We start from the raw sequence: 12009 nt of genomic DNA, 5'->3' as shown, positions 1-12009 counted from the left end.
TGCCTTAAATCTTTTTTTGGGTCCTGTGTGGTACATCTGTGGCTCTAAGTGTAATAATACATCATGTGTGCAAATGTCTGAAGTGGAGAGAGCTATGTTTTGTAAGAGTGGTGTTTTTATGAAACGGAGGGTTGTGTCACGTGGCCTGAGGTACAATGTGAGGAGATGTGGGAGTGTGGGATGGGGTGTACTCCTCTGGCGTACAGCTTGGTGCAGTCTTGTTAGTGTGGCTTTTGGGGAGTGTTCCCTGGAGCTTTATTTTGGAAGGAAGGTTGGATCGCTGTCTGAGGAACGTGGGAGCAAACTAGTATCTGTAGTAAGTGGATGACCAGGAAATGAAGATCCAGGTACAAACTAAGATATGCGAAATTACAGACCTACGTGAAAAGGGGGTTTGCTCCTGTTAACTTCAGCTTGATTTATATAGCAGGTTCCCTGAATTGTGGTCTGTAGGGTCAAAAGTAATACTTACAACTCAATATAATATATTGGAGTTGCTTCTTTCCCTTGGTTGTAGTATCCCACTTCATTTAAGCCTTTACACAGGACTGTGTACTACTGTTGTTTCAGATGAGGTTATAGTCTTAAGATGATTAAAAAAAAAAAATTAAAATTAATTCAAGTATTTTAACTCTTTCTTTATCATTTTTGTTTATTTCAGGTACATGCAGAGTTTCCTTGAGCTTTTAGAATATGAAAATAAAAGTCCTGAGGATCCTCATGTTCTGGATGAGTGAGTAATCTGTTTTCTTGTGATGGTTCATTTTAAAATAATCTGTCTCAAAACAATCAAGTGTTTTTATACGACAGAATAACAGTAATCTTATTTGTAAGGTAGAATTTGTGCAGGAAAGCCCAAAATTGTAATCTGGAGCAGGATATAGGAATCTTATGCTTTTGAACAATATATTTTGCATTTGCACAGTCTGATAGTTTAAGAAATAGTGTGAAATACTTCCTCCAAGGCTGTATGGAGAAGACAACATGCATGTGAGAATATACTTGCATATAAAATGTTTAGGATTAAAATATAATTTTTGGATACATTGAGCTTAGTACTGTTGCATATAATGTGTATCAACACATTAATACTTTGATTTTTATTTTTTTTTTCCCAATTTGAAAACATTCAGTGTGTCAGTTGTTGTTTTTGTCTAAAAGCTTTTTTAATGGGCTTCAATAACTGATGTTCACCTACCTCATTGAATAATATTGCTTATGTTTTGAGAAGGAAGGAAAGCTTAGCCAATTTTCTTTATCAACAAAGTCATATTAAAATTGTCATTAGAATGTTTCCTTGAAATTCGTATGCATAAGAAAACCCCCAACCACATGTAAGTGAGAACAGGTACAACAAACGAATTAGAGATTTAAAAACAAAAAAGCAGAACAGCCCCCTCCAGCACTGAGGTGTATGGTTACCCTGTACTGTATAGCAGCCAGCTTTATTTCAGGTGATTACTTCTTCCAGGGTTTTTGTTCCATTAATTAGTTTTCTTAGGGTAGCTTATCTTTTTAAGCTCTGGAAATCTTAGAGTGCTTTACAGGAAGCATTCTATAAAGCATCTTGCAGTCCAACAAATGCTCTGGTTGTACAAGATGTGGCCTGTGCTGTGCAGAAATGATGTTTTGCCTTCAGGTAGTTGCAGACACATTAACTGGTATGTTACGTTAGGCTAAGTAAGGGTTTTATTAGATAATGTATTTTAGATGTTATGCTTTTTTGGTTGTGGTCATGTTATCCAAGGTCTTTACACTTTAAGTGTCAAGCAATACATACAGGAGAAACTGAATTGCATGAGTACCCGTTTCCCTGTATGGCAGAACTGCAGAAGGAGCTGTGAGGTTTATAGACTGAGTGAATTGTAGTGTTGAACAAGGGGAAAGTAACTATTTTCTCAGTGCGAGTCCTAATCTGGAATACTGTCTTCAGTTCTGGGTACTTACCTATTAAGCAGTTAAAACACACATGGACAGTACTGATATGAAAGGAGCAACAGTTGGAGACATGGATAGTTCCAATTCTGAATAATGTTGAAGGCATTTGTTTAGACTGGAAAAGAGAGTGATTGAAGTGTGAGACACTGCAAGTCCGAGTGTGCCAAAAAAAAAGTCACCATAATAAAGGATGATTGGTTGCTCAAAGTGAAGAAGTAGAGAATTAAAAAAATGCCTGATTTTTATTGTAGTTGAGATTGTACACAGGGCAAAAAATACCAATTCTAATATTAGCAAGAACAGACTGAAAAAGACCATTTCAGTCTGTTCTGAAAAAGCAGAATGCTTTTCAGAATGGAAATAAATAATTCCATTTTATTTAATAAATAATAAAAATTGAAGTATTCTCAGTAGAGCATTCAATTTTAAAAGCTTTTAAGAATAGATTAGTTTTTATTGATTTTTATAGGCAGGCTACTTCTGTAGTGGATAAATTAGATGAACTTTTCAGTTACCTCTAACTGTTACATTTTGTTATTCTGTATTTACATCCTCTTTGCTGTTGGCACAAGAATTTCTGCTTTTGGCTAGTTCAGTAGTAAGTTTTCCTTAAAAGAACATTTTGAGTGGGATTAAGTTGCCAAAATTTAGGTGTCTGTTGCTTTTTGAGATGGCATAAGCTGTCCTAGACCTGTAAGCAAGAGGTAGATCGCGATACGTTTTAAAACGTTGATGACCAGTTTTCTTGGAGATCTGTTTTCAAGTGTGTTCGTAATTATAAAAATGAATTATCTCAATCTGGCATATGAATAACACACATTCTTGATATTGTTTCATGGCAACTGGAAATGTTGTTTGAGAGGATCTATATTAGTATGATACACCAAATATTTGATGGTGAACCAAATATTTACTCATTCAGTATACCTGTTAACATATTTGAAATCTTGTGGTTATTGCATTTCTGTAATTAAGTACATATCATAAGGACGTTGGGGAATTTTTTTTTCTGTGTTCTAAGGTAGTCCAGGTAGGGATTGGGACAGTGAGAGTTGCCTTTATACTGAGTTTGGCCTGTGGGGAAAAGAGATGAAAGACTGATTTAAAGAGCACATTTGTCTTCTTGTCAATATTGGATAGGCTACCTAGATTAGAAAGTCAGATTTACTTTCCTGCTCTTTGCGTGTCATCTATTCCTAGCTTTTTGAAGGCTGTGCTATTTAACTGGATATTGAGCCATAATTAATTATCATTTTAATATTCTTTGCAAACTATTTATTTAAAAATACTCTTAATTATGTCCATATTTATCTTGTAATAACCCACAGATAAATAAATCTAAAAATTTCTCAACTCCTGTACCAGTATTCCATGTTGCTGCTGTCTAGCTCTATCCTACTTTTATACTTTGCAGTCAGCAGAGAAATATAGGGAACTGTACTAGTTAATGAACTACTTGGCAGTGGGAGGGGATGGAGAGGGGACCAAACCAAACCACTAATCTGAGTTCATTTATGTTTACATAACACTCTTCTAATATTTGTAATTGCATGTATCATTTAATACAGAATTTGAGTCATTATCTGGGACTTTGTGGGTAGCGTCTTTAGGGATGCATGACTAGGAATAGTATTTTTCTTCAACCAGATTGGTTTTCTTAGAAAAAGACATGAGGAAGTTCACTCTTAATGTATGCTTGGTCTTCTGAAGCAGAGACTTTCTTGTCCTAGCAGTATCTGTGATGTATCTCTGAGTACCTTGCATATAGCAGCATGTGAAAAAGGGTTGGAGCATTCATCTCTTGGTTCCTCTCAGCTGTCTTATTCCTGCATTGAGCATGATGTAGGATTGTGCTTATTACATACTAATACTATGTATTATATACTTCATATTACAGAAGCCCACTCTTGCATCTTTTGTAAGAGTCACATGACTTGGACGTTTCATAATGGCCCTTGTCACACAGAATCATAGAATAGTAAGGGTTGGAAAGGACCTTATGATCATCTAGTTCCAACCCCCCTGCCATGGGCAGAGACACCTCGCACTAGACCAGGTTGCCCAATGCTCTGTCCAGCCTGGCCTTGAACAGTGCCAGGGATGGAGCATTTACTACTTCTTTGGGCAACCTGTTCCAGTGCCTCATCACCCTCACAAGGAAGAACTTCTTCCTTATATCTAACCTGAACTTCCCCTGTTTCAGTTTAAACCCATTAACCCTTGTCCTATTGCTACATTGCCTATTGATGAATAGACATCCAGCATCCTTGTAGGCCCCCTTCAGATACTGGAAACTGCTATGAGGTCTCCATGCAGCTTCTCTTCTCCTGGCTGAACAGCCCTGACTTTCTCAGCCTGTCTCTTCTTCCTTTAGCTTAATTAGTGTCTCCAACTGTGAGACTTGCCTGAGTCATAAAATCATAGAATAGTTTGGGTTGGAAAGGACCTTAAGATCATCTAGTTCCAACCCCCCTGCCATGGGCAGGGACATGTCACACTAAACCATGTTGCCCAAGGCTTTGTCCAGCCTGGCCTTGAACACTACCAGGGATGGATGTAAGTACTTCAGGTTTTCTTTGGAGCTGAATGTAGTGTCTACCCCAAGCACTCAACCACAAAGGCTTTACAGAGCAGTTAAGTTTTGGAAATCAAATGAGTGTCTTGGTGGTGGTCTTGTCAGCTGAGATGGACCTCAGTTTCTGTTACAGCTAATCAAGGTAACAGTGGCACAGGAGAGAAGGGGAGCTAAAATGCTCTTTTAAAGACGTTTGATATCCACAGATGTGCTCTATCAGTGTTGGCAGTACTTCTTCAATTAATGCCGTCTAAAACAGTGGAATTACTTGATCAATTCAGCACTACTTGTGTTATCTCTCTGCTTGTCTGGGGAGTCTGCTCTGGTATTCTCAGAATTTGGGCACTCTTTCTGAGGATTACAGGTATTATCCATGTACTGGCACAGCTGACTTTGAAGCCATGCAGTGAAGTGAAATGGGAAATCAATCTAGTTGAAAAATAGCCTACTTTCAGTCCTGTGGTCCCTAAACTGTTACGCTCTCTGGCCTACAAAGACAGACAAGGCAGCAGAGAGGGTGAATGGTTAGGAGTAAGTGCAGAGACTAACTAAAGCTGATGTTTTTCAGGGTGGCCCAACTTACCTCTGCTCTCAGTGTATGAATTTGAGGACAGATACTATGTTCATGAGTGTTGCCTTAATGAACATGGGACAAAATACTTTAAAGGGATTTTTTTGTCTTGGCATTTCTGTGATGAAGGTTCAGAGGTGCTTCAGTTTCTTTATTACATTCTGTTGATTAGCAGACCTTATGAAGACTTACTACAATGTCACCACATTACTGTCACTGCTGGTAGTATAGGCATATGCCAAACGGTCAGGTTACTTTTGCTTTTTTGATAACAAATATCTTTCCTCAAGCTGCAGAGCGGTCAGGTGAAAGTCTGTCCACAGTTCTGTCGAACAGTGTGATTGAGGAGTGTTGAGATAAGGTGTCCACGCTCGGTAGAGGTGGTAAGCTGGCAGAAGTCTTGGAAACTTCCTGTGGTATCAATAAAGCACGCAGAGGCAGAAGTTGTTTTAAAGAATTGAAGTGCTTGTAAAACGCGCTGTTCACATGTACTTTCACAGAACACTTATGGGTATGGGCGGTGGAGTTTCGTTGCTGGTTTTTCTTTTTGTGGGAGGGTGTGTGTGGGAGTGTCCTGGAACTGAGAGTGACTTAAGCAGTAAGCTGGCAGTATGTCTAGAGATAACACATAGACATGGAACTTAGTAAACAAGAAATAACTTTCCTTTTAGCAGCACTAAGATTAAAATAGTGCTTCTGTTAGCTATTTGAAATAAGTAAATATTTGAATAGATTTGATTGAGGGTGCCATTTTTTTAACTTTTCAAGTAATGTGAAATACCACTTCAGTTAGTTTTGCACTTCGAAAGTAGCTACACTTTCTAGTAGAGAAATCTTCATGTGAATTTGTCCCGGTCTTTCTGATGACTTTCAGCTTCCAGCTAGCACTTCTTTAAAAAAGGGCAGCCAATCAAAAAAACCCCATTGCATATCTGTTCCATTTAAAAGGATTATTTTTCAGTCTATTCATCACTTTCTTGTCTTTCATCTTTCAGATAATGCTAGCCATAAAAGAGACATAGCAAAATTCCCTTTGTCATTACATTGACTCTGTTATGACTTCTTGCACTTTGATGATAGATCAAAACAGAATAATATATACAGTCATTAAGGAGTTAAATAATAACTTGGTTTGTGACATTAATTGTCTTTGCTGAAGTCTGTAGGCTTAGCTTATTTAACAGCAGTTGTAATGCCTTAAATATTCTTTTGTTAATATAGAAACCACTGAAGCTCACTTGACTAAAATAGCTTCATATTAGTAATTTCTCATCTGTCAAACCAACTGCATTTTTTGTTCATTGTGGTTTTCAGAATACGGTACACTGACTTCTGAAAAAAACAAAACAACCAGTAATTGCTTAATAAAATTTTCAGAGCTATTCTGGAGTATTGCCTTCTCCCCCCTTCCCCCCAGCTAATCCCATGAGCATTTTAAGAAATCCTTGATATGGTCTTCCACAGTTTGAGTACAGTAGAAACTCTGTGTCTTTCAGGGGTATGTGGGGTTGGGGTGTGGTAAGGAGTAAGTGGTAAGATTAAGGAAATTGTTTTGATTTCTGCCTTGCGGCTTTGAAATGTGCGTATATGTACTTCATGTGTTTGGTCCTTCAAAAGCATCTGCTTGATGTAAGCACTTGAGTGAACTACTTATCTTCAAAGATGGAACTGGAGGTTTGGCATATCACTGCAATAATGAAGAATTCCTTTATTGTGTGTATTTGCACACTAAGCTTCAGCTATAATTTGATGCTGGTCTGTAACAGATGAACCTCCTAATCCTGTGTTTGCCCTTCAGCACGCTCTGTGCATTTAAGCGCTTTGGTAGTGGGATATCAGTGAATGGTTTGCCCTCATGGAGCACATTAGCATCATGTGGTATATATTGTGGATAGTGGAAGTATTTAAAAACAAATAGCAAAGCTGTCAGCAAGTAGCAGGCAGTAGGGAGTGTTGCGAGTTGTCTTTCAGATGTGATTGTAAGCGTTGCTTCTCTGCTGTGTTCTTAGCTAGTGTCCTGTGGCTCTGAAACAGAGAAGTAGCATGAGTACAGCCAGGCACTAGTCTTGTCTTGGAAACTAACATCAAATCTCAGTGGTTATAGATCACACAGAATCAAGACATAACCATAAAAAGAGTCTAGAAACCTTTTAAACATTAAAAGATTTTGAGCTGTCAAGTCAGCAAGATTGGTAAGTAAGAGAGCAGCCATTCTGTACTGTGATAGTATTTAGATTAGAGAATTAGGCAGTTAAAACTTCCCCTTTTCTATGCACAACATAGTGTTGAAAGACTATTGAGCAGTTAACACAGAGACAAAAACTGGTGGTTAAATTGAGGATGATGAAAAATTATAGAAACCGAAACCTACATTCCTTTAGAGCTAGCAGTGTAGAGTGGGAGAAATAATTTTAGAAGTGTATCACTTGTTAAGAATGGTACGGTGTACTGTCAGAAGATTGTCTTGGGTAAGGGGTTATGGAAAGGAAGGAAGCAGATGCTTTAAATGTGACTAACTGGTAATCTTTTACTTTTTGGTGGTTTTCATCCTGCTCATTGGACTAGATAACCGTTAAAGATCCCTTCCAACCCTAACTATTCTATGATTCTAATAATACATTTAATTTTAGTATTCGTTATAAATCTACTGAGAATGTTCTGCCATTGTTTCTTTGAAAAGGATCTGTAGAATTGTAGACACATGCATAGCTGAACAAGTCTCCCAGCTGTACTTTCTTTTTAAAGTTGTGCTTCACTGTGTGCTTTTTTTAAAACAAGATCATGTAATCATTCTGGTGTTAATTTAATATTGGAGCATGTAACACAGTTGACTAGTAACTGATTTTCCATGTCTAAGCTTTATAAAGCTATTAATAATTAATATTCCAAGTATGTAAGAGTTTGCATGTGTGGGGCAAAAAGGATGAGCACCTTTAAGATCATAGGTGTTGAACTGCCTTGGTAGGAGAAACAAAAGTCCTCCAAGCTGTTTCAAAGTCAGTGTGTGCTTGTAAACAGCCGCTTGTTAAAAGCTATGTGATCTCCTAAAACTTCCCGATACCACAAAGAGCCCATCAGAGCACCATTGTATGCGCTCTGCCATCCAGTGGTCTAAAAGGAAACTGAACAGAAGTCACACTGATAATAATTACCCATCCTGTTATTCAAACTTACAGAACAGATGCAAGGTAAAGGAAATGCATTCGAAAGTTACACTGCACAGGTTGAGGTGTTGGGAAGTAGTGTAAAACTTATCAAATTATGAAGGGCAGTCAGGTTGGTTTTCCCCAAGCTTCTTTTCCAATCTCCCAGCTACTGTTAGAGAATGAGTTACCATGGTGCGTATGATAGCAATAAAAGAATCTTTTGTTCCTTTTGTTCTCTGCTAATGGTGAAGAGAGATTTAATTTGAAGGGATGCTTTGGGGAGGAGTTGAAAGCAGAAGTGAGAGATGGAGTTTAATTATACTTCTTAACAATCTGTTTCTGATTTTGTTTCCTCCAGCTTTTTAGATGTTTTAATTAAAGTCAGGAACAGACACAATGATGTGGTTCCAACCATGGCGCAAGGGGTGATTGAATACAAGGAAAAATATGGCTTTGATCCATTTGTTAGCAGTAACATCCAGTATTTTCTAGATAGATTCTACACGAACCGCATCTCTTTCCGTATGCTTATTAACCAACACAGTAAGTAATTGCCTTTCTCATCTTTGAGAACTCATTAGTTATTGCTTGTAAGCCTGAAGCCGTAGCTTGTTTTTATACTCATGACTAATTCTTAATATTTTGTGCAAATTACAGTAAAAGATATTCTGGCAACCTGTTAATTTTGTTCTTTGCAGTTATCAGGAATGAATCCAAGCCAGCAGTGCGGTTTCTTCTGCAACTGTCAGGCTTTGTCAGTGTGGCTGTCGCTTTTTAACTTTGTTGGCAGAGACAGCTTGCGTAGTGATGCGTAAACTATTTTTAGATGATAGTAGAGTAGCTGTGTCTTTCTGCTCACAAATGTGTCAACATAGTTTGTAGAGCTGACATTTATTCCATAATGAAATGCAGTGATGCCATAAATTTTGAATAGGTTATGCACTATATGAATTTTTACTGCTGTTTTTTTTCCAGCAAGCTATCTAGACTTTCTTACCTTTTGAAAAGGTTGAGTATTTCTAACTTAAAACTTAAGTTATATCCCTTGTTTTCTCATACTTCCTATTCACTCTTTATGAATAAATGCTAGAATTAGTTGTCTGTTGTCATTAGGTTCTGTTTAATTTGTTGTTACTAATAAACTTTGTTATATTCGTATTACAGAGTGAAAGGAGTTACTTGCACAGCTCCTAGTAACCAATATGTGCAACCATGCAGAAAGTGATCTGTATAAAGTTAAGGACAGTCTTGTGATCTCTTTAGCGTATCTTGTGTCTTTTAGCTTTAGAGCTTCATTGTCTGCCCAGTGTTCTGCTTTTGTGAGCTCTTAGAAGCTGTAGTGCGCTACAGATAATGCAGACACTAGATACTGTAGTGCAAAGTACTTTACTACAAGATGTGTGTCATTCCAGTAACTTTTAACGTGACTAACAAATGCCTTGTTGTGTGTGTACAAATAACTTCAGTGTGGCAAAGCACACAAAATGAGATAAATGTGCAGCTTATTCTTCTACCTGGGTAGACAAGTAACGGGCATAAACCCAAGTTAAGTTAAAAGGCTCCCATAGAAGAGTTCTAGCAATAAGTAAAAACATTCTCCTAATAGAATTCTTGGGTCAAGTGGTAGCATAATTGGCACTAGTTCTGAAACATTAAGCTTATTTAATTGAACTGAAATGGCTTTTCTTGTGGGCACTCTTATTTAATTGCTTGAAACTTAAAACCACTTACAGATGCTTCAAGTTTAGTTAATCTTGTAGAATTTTTCTATGGTAAACAATGTTAGTGATCCATCCGTGATGGCAGATATTAATCTTGAAGCACTGATGATGATGATAATTGGAAAGCAGGATGCAGAAATGAGTTTTTATGTAGTTTCCATTTCTTTCATACGTTATTGACAGGCTGTTTCTTACAGTGCAGTTCTGCAAGGCACAGTGTGCCATTGCATTAGCTCACCATGACCAGAATAGGAAAAGCTTTCAGATCTTGTCATTTGCTCACCTCATACTGCATCTGTTTCATATCAGAGATGACTAACTTGCTAAAATAGGAGAAAATCACTTCTGCAAAAGAAGTGTAAAACCTTTCTACTACTTCGAGAGCTGCTCTCCCTGAAGGATCTGGTGAGTGCTAGATCCTTTTGCAAGGAGGGAGTAGGGAGCATACTGCTGAGAGTCAGGGGGAAGGTCGAGTGAGAGACACCCGTGTGCCAGCTGTGAAATTGCAGCTTAGGTGAGTGTAAAAGGCTTTTAACGCTGTCTTACAGTTCGTCAGTCCTTTTTACTGTAACACTTCCATTGTGGTGAGTGCTTCTGTTCTGATGTAATGGTATGAGTGAAGCATTTTACATTTTAGTGTAATCTAATTTTTGATAGCCCACTTTGAAATGTAAGTTTTCCACTTTAGCCCTCCCACACCACTATTTCTGTTTTTAGCTAGTCTTAGCTATAAATATGAAAAAGAAAAAAGAAAACAGAGGAGGGAGGCACGTAGTCTTCCTAAACAAGGATTCTGACAATTTGCTAGAGTATCTTTTTACAAAACAATGCACTATCCACTAAGTTTCAGATACCATCAGATTTAAACTCTCTGGGCTGCCTCAAGTGTGATAGATAATTTACTGCCCCCCCCTTTTTTTTTTTCCTTTTAGCACTTCTTTTTGGTGGAGATATTAATCCTGCTCATCCCAAACATATTGGAAGTATTGATCCTAATTGTAATGTAGCAGAGGTGGTTAAAGGTAAGATGATGTTAATGTGTTGATTAAAAACAACCTCACAACTTAGAATATGCAGAAGTATGTTTTTGAGATACAAGAGACTGAAAGCGATTTAAATTCATTTAATAAAAGAAGAGATGGAAGTTCTGCAGTTGCTTGCAGATTTAGACTTTCTCATGTCTTCATTATTGAGAATGGAGAAAGTTTAGGTATTTTAATGGAACTAAGTAAACAATGTTTTAATTACCTTAATCTGTCCTTTTAAATATCAGATGAAGTGTCTTAAGTGTTTTGTTAAACTTTAGATGTTTTCTTCCCTAAAATACTTAGAAGGAGGTTCTCATGTACTGCTTTTTTTATCTGCTGCTGATACTAAAGAAAATTTGAGAGTAACTGATGTTTTCCAGTTGGTTTAGTTAGGCCTTTCAGTAAAACATCCTCAGGTGTACAAATATTCCAGGGAAACTCCTCTTTGCTACATGCATCTGATCATACCACAGCCTGTTCTCTCTTTATGCAGAAGACACGTATGTGACCTGAATGGCAGTCGCATTAGAAATGCTCTTTGCTTAAATCCTGTTCACACTCTGGGTGTATCTATTTACAAATACAGGTAATTACATAGGAGTGACTTCTACCCTCTATCCTTCACTGCTGTTTGTGCAGCTGCAAGAGGGGAAGAATGTGTTTCTCCTCTTCGCTTTCTCTCAGCCTTTGGTGAAGTAAGAGGGAAATCTTTCTTATGTCAGACTTTGACCTGCATGATAGCTTGCTTTGTAATGTAGATGACTTTTGCTGTTACGAAGGCTTCTTGGCTTCTAACTCTCTTTCGTCTCTAAGGTGGCCTTTTTTTCAGCAGCGTTCTTTTCTTTTGATTGATCTTACTCCAGTTTGACCTTAGCATTGCATATGTTAGTCCATGTGTTTGAATCCATTTTGATCATCAAGTTCATAGCTGCTGCCTTGAACAGAGGAATGCATAGTGTCAGAAGGTGCTCAGTCCAGTTTTCAAGCCAGAGGCTGAAATAGATCTTCCACAAAACAAGGGTATCATAAA

General features: G+C 37.7%; 1 protein-coding gene across 1 annotated transcript in view; it reads left to right on the top strand.

The window, feature by feature from the left end:
• Window positions 1-12009, top strand: part of PDK3 (pyruvate dehydrogenase kinase 3) — a 54812-nt gene that overhangs the window by 26133 nt on the left and 16670 nt on the right. The window contains exons 3-5 of the mRNA XM_030474275.1: window positions 662-733; window positions 8589-8773; window positions 10884-10973. Coding sequence (XP_030330135.1) covers window positions 662-733; window positions 8589-8773; window positions 10884-10973 — 347 coding nt within the window. The remainder of the gene's footprint in view (window positions 1-661; window positions 734-8588; window positions 8774-10883; window positions 10974-12009) is intronic.

The sequence above is a fragment of the Strigops habroptila genome, chromosome 2, assembly GCF_004027225.2.
Source record: "Strigops habroptila isolate Jane chromosome 2, bStrHab1.2.pri, whole genome shotgun sequence".
NCBI lineage: Eukaryota > Metazoa > Chordata > Aves > Psittaciformes > Psittacidae > Strigops > Strigops habroptila.
Note: the sequence above shows the minus strand (reverse complement) of the source record. Positions and strands in the feature narration are given on the sequence as shown.